Genomic DNA, 19,719 nt, shown 5'->3' on the forward strand with positions numbered 1-19,719 from the left:
GGGTTAAAGATATGGATCTTAAATTAATATGGTAAAGATAGGGTTCTTGAATTAGAGAGGTTACAGTACAAATGATGTTGAGATTGGGAAGTTTTATAATGTTATACAATATGATACTGCTATTCATTACTACAATTAATAATAAAAATTGAGGATAAAATTTAATAATAGAATTAATAGAAAATGTAGATTAATACCTGCGATATTAACTTCCTGCTTTCAAATCCTGTTTTATTCATATTTTTTTATAATGATATTTGATATTTAAATTTTGCATTGCAGAAATGCAGAAAGAAAAAAGAAAAAAAAAGTAAATCCATTAATTTAATGGTCTGACACAGCAGTTTACTCAGGTTTTCATTGTGATTTAAGAGGAAAGTAATTTAAGAAATGTGTGAAAAGTAAAATTTTAGTTCAGTATTTGAAAACATGGAATCATAGAAGTCATTTAATCTGGATGTGCTGGCTGAGCCTGGTCTGTATTGGCTGCTTAGGTAAAATCTTTTGCCACCAGGGGGGTTAAGGGTTTAAGTCTCATCAAAACCCCAAAATGATATCATTTTTTAACAGTCTTAAAAATCTTATTTCTTGTGTGTGTTGTAATAGAAACTTTAGAAAAAAGATACTAATTTGCCATAAAGCTGAGCCATTTTTTGGTTCTTGATCATTAGTAAAGTTTTAGTGATTAGGTATTTGATATGAAAGGACAAAATGTGGCTTTAACTGATACCCTGCTGAAAGCGAAAGTGAGTAGTCTTTGCCACCAGTATAGAGCCAGGCCAGCCTGTACATCCTTGCAGTCTATACTGTTGGCTGGCTAACTTAAAATTCTCAATTTGATATACCTAAAATTGATAATGAACTGTTCCAAAGCGGAAATTGGAAAAGTCCATTTAAGAAATTCAGCAGGTTAAGGTATAATTTGATATTCTTGTCTCTGTATTTTCAGTGCCGGCTTCAAAGAAAGTGTCGGACTCTGAGGAGGAGGAGGATGATGATGAAATAGGTCCGAAACCTTTCAACCCTACAGCTGCTGGCCTCTCACAGAAAGAGTAAGTAACTGATAAGCCCTGCCAGAGTTCAAGCAAACTCTATACTCATGTCTAAGTCAAGATCTCATTTATGATCTACATAAGGATTTATTCTATTTTGTAGCTTAATGTTTTTCTATGAATAAGGGAGATAATGCTCTTTACCTGGATTTCTCCATTCACATCCTGGTCACTCATGTCTACTCTAGGTCAAGATCTCATTTTTGGAATTTATTTGGATTTATTCCATTTCGTAGCTTAATGTTTTTCTATGAATAAGGGAGATAATCCTCTTTACCTGGATTTCAACATTCACATCACGATCACTCTACTCTAGGTCAAGATCTCATTTTTGATCTTATTTATTCTATGTCTCTATAAGAAAGGGAGATAATCCTACTCACCTAGATTTCTACATTCATGTCAACATCACACCTTGGTCAATATTATAAAATCACCTCACTGTTAAACTCCCTCTATTGCTTTTGAAATTTGAAAATTCTTTATCATAATCTCAATTTGTAGGCAAAAGGAACATAAATCTAAAAGTAATGCATATTTAACCAGCAATTTGACATAGTATTCTAGGGGTGTCTGTGGCTGAGTGGTTAACCATTCAAACCATTTGCCTCTCACTGCTGTGGGTTCAAATCCCTACAGGGACTTTGGATTCTTTCATGTGAGGAAGCTATCTTGCTAGCTTACGGAATGTCAGTGGTTCTACTCAGGTGCCTGTTCGTGCCTGAAATAATGCTTGGAAGGGCACCTGAGGTCTTCCTGCACTAGTAAAGCTTGAACGTGGCCATATGACCAAAACAGTGTCAGTGCAACATAAAACCCAATCAAACAAACAAACAAGCATTTTTAATAAGTATTCTGAAAAACAACTGTATATGAAGAGTCCTGGTTATAAGAAGCTTGGTTTTGCAATAGTCTAAGTCTAGAGTAAATGGTTGTAGTCTTATTGATGAACAGTGTTAGCCCTTTAATATTAAGGATGTAATAACACTTAAGTAAAATTTTATATTAGTGTATAATTATTTCCACACATCCAAGAATATCTTAAATATGTACTGCAAATTTTTAATCGCATTATAAGTATAATCATTAAAATGTATGCATCCATTTTTTATTGAAAATTTGGTTTTAGACTTTATCAAAAATAAATTTCTAATAACCTCCCTTTATTCACATGAAATGTCAATTCGGTAATAATCATTACAAATTATGCTTTTTGGAACTTACAATATATATAAATCTTCATATTTATGATATAAAACCTTAAAAAAATTGTTACATGATCTTTAATTGAAATTTGTGGAAAATCAGGTTAGAACAAGGACTGAATTCACATTATTACATTATGTATTTTTCTAAAACAAATACCACTCAAATCAGTGAAGTTTTGACTCTAACTTTGGAAATGATATTTTCAGTTTTGGTAAAGCATTGTTACCGGGAGAGGGTGCCGCAATGGCCGCCTATATTGCGGAAGGAAAGAGAATCCCTAGAAGAGGTGAGATCGGTCTTACACCAGATGAAATCGTACATTTTGAGGACCAGGGTTTTGTCATGAGTGGAAGCAGGTATGTATTGGTGTTTTTGTTTTTACTTTCCGTAACTATGGTAATGTTTATGACAAAAACCAGTGGTTTTTCTCACTTAGTTGAGAAGAGGTCCTAGCCTCTTGATTATGGGAAAATTTATCACTAAAATTGCTATTTTTGGAATTAAAAAAAGCTGGTGTAAGTTCATATTTTTTGGGAAAACTGCATGATTTTAAAGAAAATTCCATTGGGAAGAGCCTTTTATAGGCCTCTGTTATATAAGATGGAAAATCACTGAAAACCAGCAAGGAATTGTATCATTATATTATTGAGATCATTAAAGCTGCAATATTATTGGAACATACTTTTAGGAAAACATTTCTTTTAATGTATTTTTCTCCGTAAACCATGAAACGCAAACATATTAGTCTTAGTTTGCTACACTATTCTATTGTTGAAATTACTTGTAAAATAATCTTTAAACGTGATTTAATATATATTATGAATGATGCACTAAAAAAACAAACAATTGGCAATTATGATTGAATAACTTTTATTTTACCCTTAGTTTTAACGTTTAGCAAGGTCTTCATTAGGGATACATGATATAAGTGTAAAAAGAATCAATCACTGATGTTCATAAATAAAAACAGTTGGGTTCTTTTGTCACATGATAATTTGTTCTAAAAATAGATCATGATATAAAATATGTATTGGAACACAGACACTTGGGGTTATGTGCGTGGCTCCCCTTCTTGATCCGCACTTGTATACACCATGCCTATTTTTATCATGCAAACCGTACGTCAAAATATTTTTGCATATTATTACGACCTGGTCACATGTCTTCAACATAAAACTTGTTTTCCGCTATTTTAACCACGTTTAAAAAAAGTCCCTAAAATATCATAATTTCATAAAGATAACAACATACACTTTCCTTTGATGTGAGACGACTGGAATGAGTTTCGGCACTGTTTTGCGCTTTCATTTTCATGCCGAGAACCAAAACCCCGCAGCGGTTACTTCCCCTAATCATACAGACACCAAATCTAGTCTGGTTCCCGTTGTACTATAAAATTTAGTATTGAACGGAGAGAAAAGGGCAGGTAATCAAGACTAACACCAAATCAAGAAGACTGACGGAAAGCACAGGTGGCAGTATCAGTGTTTGGTAACCAATATCGCTATCATTCCGATTTTTTCTGTTTCACGGTATTTTTTTAATTGTCGTAGCCATTTTGCAGTCTGATACCTGGGTTGAAATACGCGATCTGATTGGACGAGCCAAATTTGACGTCCAATCAGATCGCGTATAACACACAGGTATCAGAATCCAAAATGGCAGCGACAAGTCAAAAATTACAGTGAAATAGAAAAAAATCGAGGCAATATCCGGTTATCTGCCCCCGGGACAGATTAGTTCATCCAAAAATCATGATCTCGTGGACGCTTGTTTTTTCCTTGAATTTCATTGGTTGAGGTTACTCCCAAGGAAGGGCATTAATTCTTACTATAAATTTCGCGGTTTCCTGCATGATTTATTTTCCATAAATTTAAGCATGTCAGTACATGTGTACATTACATATCTTGAAATATTCATTCACTATAAAATAAAATCTTTTCAGTACTGTTTTCATTAACACTTGCAAAATGTTTCATATTTAATATAATTTTCTTTGGCTTTATTTTTAAGTGGAAAAAAATCATGAAATTATCATTGAACGTTTTGTCATCCGTGTAACTTAAATTACTGATAAATTCATTTTTACGTGACTATACAGCAGTATAGACAGTTAGGTATGTAAGGGCTACCAAAAGGGTAATATCATTTAATAACACACATGCAGTTATATATAATTATAATCCGGTTTTCCTTCCCGGGGCAGATGCGTACTGAGCATTTGTAGTGATTGTTTTTAAAACGAGTTAATAACGTTCAGTCCGTATGAAGTTATTCACACAGTATCCCCCCAAAAAACATTGCCAAGCCCCATTTTTAAAGCATGAAGGCCCCCGAAGAAAACCCTCTTCCCGGGGAATACTTCCCCTTTAGTAGCATTTTAATATTGTTAGTAAATTATTTCGTCGCTATATATATACTCCGGTTATCAGTCCCGGGGCAGATACGTTCTAGGTATTACTTGTATGAAAGCCTAGTATGTATCTGCCCCGGGACTGATAACCGGAGTATATATATAGCGACGAAATAATTTAGTAACAATATTTAAATGCTACTAAAGGGAAAGTTTTCCCCGGGAAGAGGGTTTTCTTCGGGGGCCATCATGCTTTAAAAAATGGGGCTTGGCAATGTTTTGGGGGAAGTGTCTTAATAAGCATTTATAAAAGGAATGAATTTATTTTTACTGACATTAAAGTAACATTATGAAAGCCTAGTACGTATCTGCCCCGGGACTGATAACCGGAGTATATATATAGCGACGAAATAATTTACTGACAATAATTAAATGCTACTAAAGGGAAGTATTCCCCGGGAAGAGGGTTTTCTTCGGGGCCATCATGCTTTAAAAATGGGGCTTGGCAATGTTTTGGGGGAAGTGTCTTAATAAGCATTTATAAAAGGAATGAATTTATTTTTACTGACATTAAAGTAACATTATGAAAGCCTAGTACGTATCTGCCCCGGGACTGATAACCGGAGTATATATATAGCGACGAAATAATTTACTGACAATAATTAAATGCTACTAAAGGGGAAGTATTCCCCGGGAAGAGGGTTTTCTTCGGGGGCCATCATGCTTTAAAAAATGGGGCTTGGCAATGTTTTGGGGGAAGTGTCTTAATAAGCATTTATAAAAGGAATGAATTTATTTTTACTGACATTAAAGTAACATTATGAAAGCCTAGTACGTATCTGCCCCGGGACTGATAACCGGAGTATATATATAGCGACGAAATAAATTACTAACAATAATTAAATGCTACTTAAGGGGAAGTATTCCCTAGGAAGAGGGTTTTCTTCGGGGGCAATCATGCTTTAAAAAATGGGGCTTGGCAATGTTTTGGGGGTACTGTCTTAATAAGCATAAAAGGAATGATTTTTTTACTAACATTAAAGTAACATTATGAATGCCTAGTACGTATCTGCCCCGGGACTGGTAACCGGAGTATATATATCGGCGATATAATTATATGCATTAGGCTATATAATACGGAATGAACGATGAACTGAAACGATGTTAAAAGTATATATGTACAAGTTCATTCCGTCTGCTATTTTAAAACGGTATGATGAAATTATATGAGCAGTATCAATGTATAAGTTAATTCTGTTGGCTATTTTAATACGGAATGAACGATATAATGAAATGATATAAGCAGTATCAATGTATAACTTCATTCCGTCAGTTATTTTTTACGGAATGAATGATATACTGAAGTGATTTTAGCTGTCTAAATGTAGGAGTTCATTCCGTAGAGGATATTTATTATGTAAAAACCCGTTATGAACCCCTTGCTAGATGATTGTTCTTTCACAGGCTAACTACGCAAGCGCATGGTAGGTAAATATTTTATTTTTTTGCGCATGCGGGTACGTGTGATATGTTTCAAGCGCCTGAATGATCCAGATCAGTAGGGCTGACCACACGACTGTCATAAAAAAACAGTTAAGAATGTTTCTGCCCCGGGGGGTAGATAACCGGATATTGCCAAAATCGATAGAATATTGATATTCGTTAAACTTGAATTAAGTAAGCTGTGCAATTCAAGTTCATTTTATTGGTGTAAATGAATGATGCAGCAAAATGCCTTCGGAATGCGCCTCAGTCGCCGAAACGACGATTTCCCGTGTTCCACATTGTTTGGCAAATGAACATATAGTAGGCTTTTCACCTTTCTATAACTATAATTTTGATAGTGGAAAAATTTTTGTTTATATAATTTCATCGGTGGTTTTGTATTTGGTACCTTATAGTAAGCCTTAGAGTGTTGAATTATTTTTTTCAGGGTTGTAGTAGGGGTCCAGGGGCAGATAGGGGTGGGTGTCCAAACACTGATACTGCCACCTGTGACGGAAAGGGCCGAGTAGTTGCGATTAAAAATTGAAGCGTTGGTAAAAAATTGGCTTGTTTTAAAACGTTATGAAATTCTATGCAAACTTGTTCACGTGTTAGACACTTAATCGTCTCATACTAATATAAGCACAAATTTAAAACTAATTCTTGTAATAAACAATATGTTTAGTTTTTAGCTCGACTTTTCTATGAAAAGGGGAGCTATCCTACTCGCCCCGGCGTCGGCGTCGGCGTTAGCGTCGGCGTTGGCGTCACACCTTGGTTAAGTTTTTCGTACCACCCCACTTTATTTCAGAAGTATTACAAGTATGGCTTTGAAACTTACCATACTTGTTCACCATCATAACCTCCATCTACAGACAGGAGTACATAACTCTGTCAAGGTTTTTGACAGAATTATGGCCCTTTTTTGACTTAGAAAGTGTATTGAGCTTGGTTAAGTTTTTTGTACCACCTCACTTTATTTCAAAACCATTGGAGGTATTGCTTTGAAACTGACCATACTTGTTTACCATCACGACCTTCATCAACAGACAAGAGGACATAACTCTGTCAAGGTTTTTGACAGAATTATGCCCCTTTTTGACTTAGAAAATACATTGAATATGGGTAAAATCCACTTATTGCCTTAACCCTTTGAGATATTGCTTTGAAACTTTTAATGCTATTTCACATCATTACCCCCATCTGTACGCAAGAGAAGGTAACTCTGTCAAGGATTTGTTTTAAAAATTAAGGCCTTTTATCGACTTAGAATCTTGGTTAACTTTTTTGTACCAGTCAACTTTTTGACTGAACTGGTTGAGATATTAAATTGAAAGTTGGAATACTTGTTTACCATCATGGTCCCAAAACATGGGCAGGAGAAGGTAATTCTGTTAAGGATTTTATTTGAATTATGGCCCTTTTTGACTTAGAAACTCAGTTAAAATTTTCATTCTTGTCCACTTGTTGACTTAACCATTTGAGATATTACTTTGGAAGTTGGAGTTCTTATGTGCCATCATGAGACCTATCTGTAAGCAAGAGAAGATAACTCTGTGAAAATGTTTCTTGATTTGTACTTAGAAATTCCTAGTTAAAGTCTTGTGTGCCCTTAACTGTCAAAGTTTTGTTTTATAGGCAAGCACTAAAAAAGTCGAGCGCGCTGTCCTTCTGACAGCTCTTGTTAATATTCAGGGGCAAAGAAGGGCAGAGTCCATACTCCAAGTGTCTGTGTATTGGAATACATCCATAAACACTTTTTATAATGAACTAGGTAAATAACCGATGTATATCGAGTGAAAAAATACGAGTTGTTTCCCTTATCTTCGAGTAAAATTGGTATCTCATACGCTAAAACAATACAAATTAAGCCATTTTTAAACCGCTAGTTTGTTGTGATTAAATGTCCGATTTTAAAATTTATTACATCAATGGAAAGCTTGGGATCTTAGCTTTGTCACAGTATATAATTTTACATATCTTTTGACACCAAAGTATTTAAATTAACTGTTAAACCTACCATATGTCAGCCCATTTTACATACGATTTATTTAGTGAGATACGCAACCGGTTATCTTTACTCGAAAACCTTCTGATAAGAAAAGCCTGTCGTCTGCTAGATGGGGAAAGTGTTTATCAGTGTATTGTTCTAAGCAACAAAATATATGGATGAAAATACAGTCATCATATATTACAATGCTCTGATGGTTAATTATCTTTACATCCATGTAAGAGTTATGAAGAATCTGTATCTACGTGTACATGTATAATGGAAAATTTAGAATACGTGGTTTTGTTAATAGTCAAACATGTACTATATATTGGAAACATGCAATCATGTGTATAATAATTATGCACTCAAAATATATGGAGAATATTCAAATCATATTACATCACAAAACTCCTACCAAAAAATCAAAACGTTTTTTTTTTTTTATATCCAAATGATTACTTCCTAAGTTTATGCCATCAAAATTTTGGTGATGTGTACTGTATAAAAATTTGAAAAATATCCTTCTGTTTAAGGCATGCACAAACAATTTTAGAAATTTTTCAGTTTGTACACCCTGATTTTGTCCGACTTTCCCGCCACTAGGAAAAATTCATCATCATCCCTGTATGCAAGAGTTGCGGGAGCAAATCCAATATCGGCCTTCGATATAACATATTGTACTTTCTCACCTCGCTCATTCAGTTGATGAATCCTTTCGGGTCCCGCAACAAAGATGTAGCCGAGTTTATCAATAAAACAATCCATCGGTCCTTTTATTTCCTTGTATGCGAATATAACATACCCGTCTGGTGTGATGTGATACACAGTATGGTTACCACGGTCACATATAACAAGATTCATATCACCCGTAATAGCCATGTGGTCTGGGTTTAAAAATAAACTTTCTCCGTGAACACGTTTTTGAATTTCGCCTTGAGAATTCATGAGATGTATTTGCCATTGATTTCCTGTGATGTTTATAGCAACAGCCAGACCGCCGAACCTGTTGCTCGCAATAGCTGTACATTTACCTATAGTTTGTATGGTTTCAAGTCTTTTTAAATCGTTTCTAAAAGTTTCGATTTGTCGTATTCGACTTGATGCTGGAAACGTGACAAACACTTCAGGTTTGTTTGGGCTTGCACACACGCTTTGAGGGTTGGACGGCATTTGTGCACTGGTTTGAAATCTAAAGTGTTTGTTAAACAGTTTGAGCTTTTTGTTTGCCTGATCAACAACAAATAAATCTCCATTTGGCAAGAAAGCCATACTGGTAATATTACAATCAAATTCATCGTCTAGAATTTTTACGTTGACTGAACCCTCAGGGATTGCGCGTCGCCTTTTCAATTTTATCACTTTTGGCTTCCATTCACGATTGATAAACTTGTTCATCTCAGGGGGCTCATCAGCCACCTCCCATTTTACTGTTTTTGGTCCTTTCGATGGAGATGACCCCATGAATAATTAAAAAATTTATTTTCCGAAATATTACCTTAAAATTGTGTTATTCCATTTTAGTGAGCCACACTTAACTATGATTGTAAATTGTCATTCATTTTGTTTTCAAAATGGTTTAATGTCAAGGTTTGGTCACTATGTTTGGTTTTCAATATCATTCCAGATGAGTAAAATACACAGGTCTTGAGAACATCAAACTGTAGAAAAAAAATGAATTTTTATTTTAAGAAATGTATAACTGGCTTTATCCACAGAATTATACAGTGTTAGTAATAGATTAAAAGAAATTTCAGAATACCAATGGTAATTTCTGAAGTCACAGCTTAGTCTGTAGGTTAAACTACCTACTTTATACCAATGAAATCGGTTTTACTCAATTAAAACAATTTGTTAAAGCTGCATGCCTCCAGATGAGCCAAAATAAATCCAACTTTATAAAAAATATAGTAAGAATTCAAGAAATGTAAAAAGATTCAAGAATTAAGTAAAAATTTACATGTTACAGTATGTGAGATAAATGCCAGATTTTGCAGTTTTTATCACTATATTTCTGCTGCCTGACTTACTAAGTAAGGGCTATTTTTGCATATTTTGACATCTTGTTGGTAATTGACTTATATTGTAAATGCCAAATTGCAGTGTGTAAATTACTTTCTTTGATCACTTCACAATATTTTACTTTTAAAAGCATTTTTAAAATTTTTCACAAAAAATAGAATGAATATGGGGGCATGCTGCTTTAAGTTTTCTCAAATCTGGGAATGTGCTGCTTTAATGTTATATAAAAAAAACTCACCTGTAGCGTTAAACCATCAACTTTATATAATAATACCTTTAATTTATTTACTGTTATTGACTGTGGTCTGTTTTAAATACTATGAAAAAAAAATCACATATTAGATTTCAGTTTCATTGTAGGGTTGACAAAATCTATAATTGTCCTATATATAGATTTCAGTCACTCTTTCTTTTGTTTTAATGCAGTGAAAGGTTTAAAAAAATGACACTTAAAACAATGGAATGAAAATTAGGTTTTATTTGGTAATTAGGTTTTCTTTTGTTTTGAAATGTATTTTTATTTCAGTTAGGCAAATATAATTTCTTTTATGTTTTCTCCATCCCGTATGTTGCTAAAGCATTAAATTCACAAGCTATAAGCTACTTACTATTGAGCACTGAGTCAGGTAAAAGCTGTCTTATCAAGTTAAAGATACACTTTTAACATAATAACTGCTATACAGTGTAGTATTCTATTCATTTATTGTAAACAACTTCAATATCACAAAATCAGTAAAATAAATATATAAATAAACAACCTCAAACATTACTTTGGATGAGTAAAGCATCACATATATTAAACAGGTTTAACCTTTGCAGATTTTGTGTAATGGAATTGCCTGGGATTGATTTTGGAACAGTCTTTTCAAAGTTTTGGGGATTTCAATATCAAAATACTATGTATAGACCCAGGCCACACTGCACAGTCATGCATGCATTTTTTGTATTTAATGTTGTAATCCCTATAACATTGCATGGACTGTTCCAAATTTGAAAACAGGATAAATTCATTACACAAAGGTGAAACCTTAGGATTAGAAATGCGGTTATATTTTTAGCTCACCTGTCACAAAGTGACAGGGTGAGCTTTTGTGATCGCTTTTCGTCCGGCGTCCGTCCGTAAACTTTTACTTTAAATGACATCTACTAATAAACCACTAAGTATTCTTTTAGGATGGTAAATCTGGACAATATTTCTAAGCTGGTTAAAATGTTTATGTTAACTTTAACTCATTTTCTGTTGTAAAACAATTGAGTCATTAACAGTCCAGGACATTGGCACAGCTCAGTTATTTTTAGATTATGAGCATACCTCATTCCAAATTTGGTAAGGTCGTGCAGCCAAAGGTCGCGCGACACTTAAGGTCGCGCAATAGGTCGCGCAATAGGAAAGGTCGCACAGAATCAGCTTTCCCAGGCATGCTAGTTCCAAATATGGAGAGTTCGCGCAATAAGAGGTCGCGCAGTCTAAAAGTACAAGGTTTAAGTTATTTTTAGCCCTTCAGCATCTCAATTGTTGTTAACAAAGCATAATTTGGTCATATCAGATTTTATGAATGGGATTCCTTACTCACAGCTTTATCTATGTACAGGTTACTTGGTTCAAATGTTGAGCTGTATGTTGTAAAGCTGGAAAGATTATATTTCTGTTGTTTAATGAATTATCAGTCAGTATTATAAGTTTATAGAAATGTCAATCAGTAGTAAGTGTATTGGTCTTATAAGCCATATAATTAAAGTACATATATCTTTATTACTGCAAGTAGATTTTGCACTATTAAGATGCATTATTGGACAGATAATTATTATCCTATTGAGTGTTCAAACATGTAAATTTATATAACTATTATGTATTTTTGTACTAATGTTTGTATTGTACAACAGTCTGTATACCTGAACCAGTTGCAGGCCATTTTGAACATTGTTAAGGCATTGTCAGCATTTTAAAAGGTCGCGCAACATTCAGGTCGCGCAATGAGTTGTGTGCAAAACTGGAGAGGTCGCGCAATAAGAGGTCGCGCAACAGTCTACTTTTGCACACCACCCTAGCTGCGCAAACAGAAGGGTATATAAGCTGGGAACTTTTCTAGCTGGGTTAGTTTTGGAGTTTTGGAGTGAGTTGGAGTTGGTTGAGTTGAGTTAGTTAGTAATTGAAGAAATGTATTTGTTGAAGTTGTTAAGAATTTTACTTTGGTTTTGACTGTTGATAGAAAATAAAATGATGCATTATTTTGATTTACTGCAATAAATATAATCCTGCTTTCACTTGGACTGGACTTGTTCATTATACCAGCATAGAGAAATGGTTTACTTTTAAGCGAAAAAAAGTGAATAAACAAAGCTTTTCACAAAAAGAGAAGTTTTCGAAACAATATATTAAAAACTTAAAAAATCTTCTTTTAAAGAACTCAAAGAGCTATGGCTAAGATATTTAGCATCAAACATGTTCTTATAGGTGTCTACCAAGTTTGTTCAAATAAAAGCCCTGGGGTCAAAATTGGCACCGCCCCGGGGGTCATTGATTTTCCTTATATGTGTATAGCAAAAACTTAAAAAATCTTCTTTGAAAAAACCCAAAAAGCTAGAGTTAAGATATTAAGCATGAAACATCTTTTAGTGAGTGTCTACCAAGTTTTTTCAAATAAAAGACCTGGGGTCAAAATTGGCCCCGCCCCGGGGGTCATTGATTTTCTTTATTTGCGTATAGCAAAAACTTAAAATCTTCTTTGAAAAAACCCAAATAGCTAGAGTTTAGATAATTATTAAGCATGAAACATCTTCTTGTAAGTGTCAACAAAGTTTGTTCAAATAAAAGCCCTGGGGTCAAAACTGGCCCGGCCCAAGGGGTGTCATTGTTTTAAACTATATGTGTATAGTAAAAACTTTAAAAAAATCTTCTTTTAAAATACCCCATTGAGCTAAAGCTTAGATGTTTAGCATGAAACATCTTCTTATGGGTGTCTACCAAGTTTGTGCAAATAAAAGCCCTTGGGTTAAATTGGCCCTGCAACGTTGGGGGTTGGGGGGCCTATATACAGGTGAGCGACCTCAGGGCCATATCATATCAGAAACAATAATTCCAAAGGATTATACACAGGCATGATAATGCTAGATCTACAAAAAGCATTTGATACTGTTGACCATGATATTTTATGTGGAAAATTGAAATTGATGGGTATCTGTAATACTGACTGGTTTATGTCTTATCTTAAAGGTAGAAAACAAACTGTTAGCGTTGATAATATTTTATCAGATTACATGCCTGTTACATGTGGGGTTCCCCAGGGCAGCATCCTGGGTCCTCTTTTATTTTTGTGCTATGTAAATGACATGAGAATTAGTATAGATCAAGAATGTAACCTTATTCTGTATGCCGATGACAGTGCAATTCTTTTTGCTCACAAAAATCCAAGTATTATTTCTCAAAAACTTGGACAAACACTAGAGTCTTGTTCATCTTGGCTTGTAGATAACAAATTGTCACTTCATCTAGGAAAGACTGAATGTCTTATTTTTGGTTCCAAACGTAAACTAAAACAAGTTAAAGAGTTCAAAATTGTTTGAAATGGACATACTATTGAACCCACAAAATCTGTTAAATATCTAGGTTTAAATATTGATGATTCTTTGTCAGGTGAATCTATTGTTAATTGTATTCTTACAAAGGTGAATTCACGTCTTAAATTTTTGTATAGGCAAGCTAATGTTTTAGATTTTAGGACTAGAAAATATTTATGCTCAGCACTAATACAATGTCACCTTGATTATGCATGTTCTTCTTGGTACCCGAGCCTGGACAAGTGTTTAAAAAATAAGCTTCAAATTTGTCAAAATAAAATTGTTAGATTTATACACGGTATGGGACCTAGAGATAGTGTCAATAATGTTATTCTTGCTAATATGTCTTTACTAAATGTAGAAAACAGAAATAAGCAATTACGTCTTAATCATGTTTTTAAAATTGTTAATAACCAGTGCCCTTCATATATGATAGAAATTTTTATACCTGTTCGAGACATTCATTCTTATTCAACTGGGTCGAATCAGTACAATTTTAGGGTCCCAAGAAGTTATGGGAAAGATAATGTAACTTTTTTTCAAAAAGCAATTAATGATTGGAATTCCTTGCCAACATACATAAAAAAAATTAATAAGATAGGAAATTTCAAAAGCTCTGTGAAGGCCCATTTACTAGAACAGTTAGGTTAGTAAATCATAATTAAATCCACTAGTATGACTAGATATTGATCTCATTTTTATTGTTTTCTTTTTAGCAAAGTTAATGGAAATACTAAAATTTGATATTTTACGTAAATGACATCTTCCAGTTTCCAAAGTTTTGTATTTTTCAATGTTTTTGTGTTTTATATTGTATATTATAGTAAGTATATATCCAAGGACCCCATTGGAAATAAGCCTTCAGGCTTTCATGGGCAATCCAAGGTTATTGCACACTACTCTATACATGTTTCCACTTACGTCCTTACATTTTATTAAACTAGTAAATTGATATCTAGTCATAGGAAAGAAAGAGTTTTAGATTTTGTTTTTAGTTATAATATTTTATTACAATGTATTAAATGAGCCGTCTGTGATATTTATGTCTGACAAACTTCCGAAATATTTTATTACAATTGTGTCATCAGTTTTAGATAAAATGCTTAAGTGTTTGTTTTATGTATACATGTATGTGTGTTTTAACCTGAATAAATATCTATCTATCTATTCAGTTGGATTGATTTCTATGATTTTTGTTACCAAAGGGGAGATAATCCACAAGTCATAAGGTCTGTCACTAGCTGGCATTAAACAAAATCAGTATCAGAAACTTTATGTCATGTATGCAAAGTATCTCAATTTAGTAAACACGATGTGATATGATAATTTAAATTTCTAAAATAAGTTATGATAGTTTATAAGCAGCTAACTGGTTTGATTTTCCTGTCAGAATCATCATATTATCCTCAGTGTCATAACAAACTCCCATTGGTGCAAACCCAATTGTCTCCCTTCTCATTATTGCTTTGATTCTCTCCCCTGATGATGAAACCTGATGTACTACCCCTGGGCTTGTTATATACACTGACCCCATATTGTCAATACATAACCCAGTAGGCTCCCTTAACTGTTGGTAGTTAAACAGTTCTTCCCCTTCTGTGTCAAAACAATATACAGAGTTACTTCCTGTATCAGAGACAAATAGTTTTAATTCTTTTGTAATTGCGAGATATTCTGGGTTAATAAGATTTAAACTATTGTCAAGATCTATAACTCTTGAAGTATGTCCCTTTAAAGTCATTAGTTTTATCTGCCATTCGTTAACATTTGAGACTATCACAGCTAGGCCATTGTTGCTCCTTGCAATTCCATGTGGAACCCCTTGCATTCTTACAGTTTGTTTATGTGATATAGATTTTCCGTTAACTTCAAAAATGCTTATGCCGTTATACATTCTAGTTCTAAAAGTCACATGAACAATATTATCATTTGAGCCTGTACATAAACTGTTCGTACTGAACTCCACTGTATATGATGTGAGCAATTCTAACTCTAAATCAAATAATTTTAGCTTATAGTTGCCGGAATCGGCAATGATAAGTTTTCCATCAGGAAGAAATCCCTGTCCTCTAACACAACAGTCTTTGACGTCATCTCCTGCCTTTATGTTAAAATTTCCGACTTTACGAAATGATTTCGGCTTAGGTAGATTCCTATTCTCTTTATCCTTTTCCAAGAGTTTTTTAAGAATTTTATTTTCTGCTTCTATCTGAGTGGTTATCCTGGTTTCCGACTCCAGACTTTCATCTTTTATATAATCTGGAGTTATCGGAATTACTTGTTCGTACTCGGAACGTGTAAAAGATAAGCTTTTATATGATGAGAGATCGCTCACGGTGTCCGAGAGCTTGCTTGCCGCTGTTTTAGGAAGTTTTAATTTGGTAGATGTAACAGAGTTTTTATGATGATTGTTAACTTCTTGAGTTCTTTTACTTTCTTTCGTACTTGGTAAAGTTACAGATGATCTACTGGGTCTGTTAGATAAAGGGAAAGAACTCTTACTGACTTGTCTTTCTTTGTTTTTGTCATGTAGAGTAGCATCTCCCCTTGTATTTGACTCTTCATCAGCTAAATATGGCTTACCATCCTCATCAAAATAATACTTTTGTCCGTCTGTGTCCAAAAAATACCTGTTACCTTTCTGATCCATATAGTAGGGCTCCCCATTTTCATCGAGATAAAATTTCTCACGATTTTCATCTAAATAGTATGGTTCCCTTTTTTCATTAAGGTAAAAGATCTGCCTGTTTTCATTCAGATAGTATGGTTGGTCATTTTCATCCAAGTAGAATGGTGCACCATTATCATCAAAATAAAACAGTGAATCAGAATCTTCCAGATAAAACTGGTTCCCTTTGTTGTCATAGTAACACTGGTTCCCCTTTTCATCGTATTGTAAAGGATTTCCAAATTCGTCAAACTTTTGTTCCTGCTGCAGCAGACGCCTTTGACGCCTCCTTTCTCTTCTTTCTTGTTTCTTTTGCTTCTTTAGAGCCTCTCTTTCATCTGCTGCTTTAGCAGATACAACACTTCCCATAATGCCCTTAATGACCCTAATGAAATAGTGAATAGAATATATGTTTAAGAAACTACATTAAATGCCTCAAAATTTTGTGCCTGCGGCATTAAAGTTAGTCAGTCAAGTTCTTTTAAATTTCATAAGCAACAAAAAATATTCTTTGATATTTAGAGTTGTGAGAACTTTAAACTACTTCTTCATCATTCTCTACTACCTTAATTTTTTTTTAAATATCCGACAAATGTAATTAGAGTATCATCTCTATGTAAACTATATTTCCATCTTTCAATCGTGACAAAACCATAAAAATATGAATCATGTTTTTTTTAGGAAAATTATCAAAATTGAATAGAGAACAGACAGTGCAGACCATGATTAGGGAGCACACAATGTGATGGCTATTATCTTGATCTGCACTGCTTGCATAGGTAAAATATGTAGTCACAAGGTGGATATAGATAAAAAAAGAGAATTCTGCAAATAAATTAAATAATACAATCTCATACTCACGGTTGAAATGATAATAGATCTACATCAATGAATCTTCATCATAGTGAGAACCCTATAAAAACTTAAGTTAACTTTTGACCGACAAATTTTTACAAATTTAATGTACAAAAAAATGTATAACCTGTGTAATTTGATAGTGACAAGAAACAAAAAGTGGTTGGATTAATTGTTAAAGATTACATGCCTCATTAATTGTGATCTTCTGAACTTCACATTGATTTATAGCTTTCAGTACAATTGTTCTTGTTTTTAGGCCAGGGATTTTTTTTTAAGTCATCTCTTTTATAATCTTTTTGTAAATACAATTATATCATCCTTTGATCTGTGTTTATCAGTCCTCTAAAAAAAGTTGGATTTGAAAAGTTGTAATATCTCTTACTGTGAACAAATATGCTCTCAAACATTGAAAGACCCCCCCCCCCCCAAAAAAAAAAAAAAAGAAAACTCATGAAATTTACTCATGTAATCCCTTTAGGTGTTTGTAGAGTAATCTCATAAAATGTTTGTAAACCAGTTATTCTTAGTTGCTTTTATATAGTATATATTCTACAAAATTAATGTCTTTCAGATACTTTAATGTTAAGTGCTTTAAGAAAAATAAAATTTCATGAAAGAAAAATGGTAATTTTCATTATCAGTATTGCAAAATAAGTCATATATTATTAACTGGTCAGTAATTCTTACTGGATACTTGTATTTACTAATAAGGTTTTTAAGTTCCACTCTTCGAAGAAAAAAAGTGGAGCTTTTGTCATGACCCTCTTGTCGGCATTGCTTAACCTTTTTGTTAAGGTTCATTTTCTCAGAAACTATAGGAGCTATTCACATCAAACTTGGTATACATTTTTATTGACATAAAAGGATGCCATTTCAAAAGGGCAGATAATCCTTTAAAAAAATGCAAAGTTATGCCCCTTTTTCAACCTTGCTTTTATTTAACTATCCACAACTGAGAAAAGTGGAGCCTGCTCTCCATTGACAGATCTTGTTTTGTACAAAGTATTTAATCTTTTCCACCATTTGGTTTTCAGACATCGTCGTATGGAAGCTGTGCGTTTACGTAAGGAAAACCAGATTTACAGTGCTGACGAGAAACGAGCCTTGGCGACATTTAATCATGAAGAGCGGGCGAAACGAGAGACAAAAATTCTGTCGCAGCTGCGTGAAATGGTCAGGAAAAAAATGGAAGCGCGAAAATAGTATACCGAACATAAGTGACGATAAGTTGAATAATGTATGCTTCACATTATCAGGGAAAAATTGGAAAATATATTCTGTCAGAATACAAACAGCATAGTGTATGGTTTGATTCAGAGAGGAACATGGTCGGGCATATGTGTTTGAATATTATTCTGTGTATGTGTTGAAAATGAATTAATTGCATTTTAAGTGTAGAGGAATGACAGATAATGAGTAACTGATGGATTATGAATTGTTCACTCAGGTTTTAATACATCAAGATTGTTCTTTTCAATGAAGCAGCAATTAGGTTATCTGATTGACTGTCATAATTAGACACATTATTAACACCAGTGTAGTATTGACCATTTTAATGGACATAATTGTGTATGATGAAGTTAAGAGTTTATTTAGGTTATACACCTTAAATTTTGTTTTGATGACATGGCTTGAGAATTGTATGACTTTTACATTGTGAATTTTTAGGTGAAAGTGAGAATCAGTTATAAATAATCATGAAATGTTTGGTTGAATTCAGTCAAATTATAAATATAAATCAGTGTTTATACTCATCATGTATATAAATATGACTGTATCATATGATAGGTACTTAAAATTTATGTAAAATTTGATTGTCAAGTTTTCGGACAGGTTCAGACAAAATGTTTGTTGAAATCATGATTTCAGACAAAATGTTTGTTGAAATCATATTGAGTGGTCGTACGTTTATTTCAACTGTTAATTTATTGATCTACATTTGACTTGTATTCAAGTTCATATAATTCTATATTTTCTTTATAGATCTGTAATGTTACAAAGAATTATGTATGCTTTAGAAAACGTAACACAATCTGTAATGTTAAAAATAAACATAAATGCTTCTGAAAATATAATAAATTCATGCTAGGAATAGCATTGAGACTTGATTGGTGTAAATAATAGATGAGAAAATGAATCTTGACAATGTTTTATCCTGATACAAAAAGAGAAACAATGTGTGAAATACATGTATCTCTTGCATATCATAATTAAAGCATTTTGTCATCAATTTAACATTTTGTACATGATTTTGTTATTGGTAATATGCCCAAATAAACTATTTTTGTTCAACGAATGCTTTTCTTATCAGCACAAAGATGGATTTAGTTGCTGTTTTTGTCTGCCCTACTTTTTCTTAGCAACCACTGGCTTGAATCAATCCAAATGGCATCGATAACTTATTAGTAAAATGACCCATGCATTTTAAGAACATGTTAGTCAATGATTTTTCACAAAATAATGTAACAGAAATGCCTTTTTCTGCTGTCATGTTTGTCCTATTTGTCACCAAGCACTGACTTTT

The 19,719-nt window shown here is 33.4% G+C and overlaps 1 protein-coding gene across 1 annotated transcript; it reads left to right on the forward strand.

Moving 5' to 3' along the window:
• Positions 1 to 442: 442 nt before the first annotated feature.
• Positions 443 to 19,487, forward strand: LOC132749448 (NKAP family protein CG6066-like). Its single transcript, XM_060739193.1, has 4 exons — positions 443 to 494; positions 950 to 1,052; positions 2,468 to 2,617; positions 18,230 to 19,487. Exons 1-4 carry the CDS (start codon positions 458 to 460, stop codon positions 18,396 to 18,398), a joined length of 459 nt encoding a protein of 152 aa, XP_060595176.1. The 5' UTR covers positions 443 to 457; the 3' UTR covers positions 18,399 to 19,487.
• Positions 19,488 to 19,719: the final 232 nt, after the last annotated feature.

The sequence above is a fragment of the Ruditapes philippinarum genome, unplaced genomic scaffold, assembly GCF_026571515.1.
Source record: "Ruditapes philippinarum isolate M1 unplaced genomic scaffold, ASM2657151v2 ctg9349_1_1_1_1, whole genome shotgun sequence".
Classification (NCBI taxonomy): Eukaryota; Metazoa; Mollusca; class Bivalvia; order Venerida; family Veneridae; genus Ruditapes; species Ruditapes philippinarum.

Bases quoted from the DNA above. Each gene is read 5' to 3' on its own strand.
- LOC132749448 (XM_060739193.1), top strand. From the start codon at position 458: ATGTGCTGGCTGAGCCTGGTCTGTATTGGCTGCTTAG. The intron at 495-949 runs GTAAAATCTTTT...CTGTATTTTCAG, and splicing joins GGTCTGTATTGGCTGCTTAG to TGCCGGCTTCAAAGAAAGTG. The intron at 2,618-18,229 runs GTATGTATTGGT...TTTGGTTTTCAG, and splicing joins TTTGTCATGAGTGGAAGCAG to ACATCGTCGTATGGAAGCTG.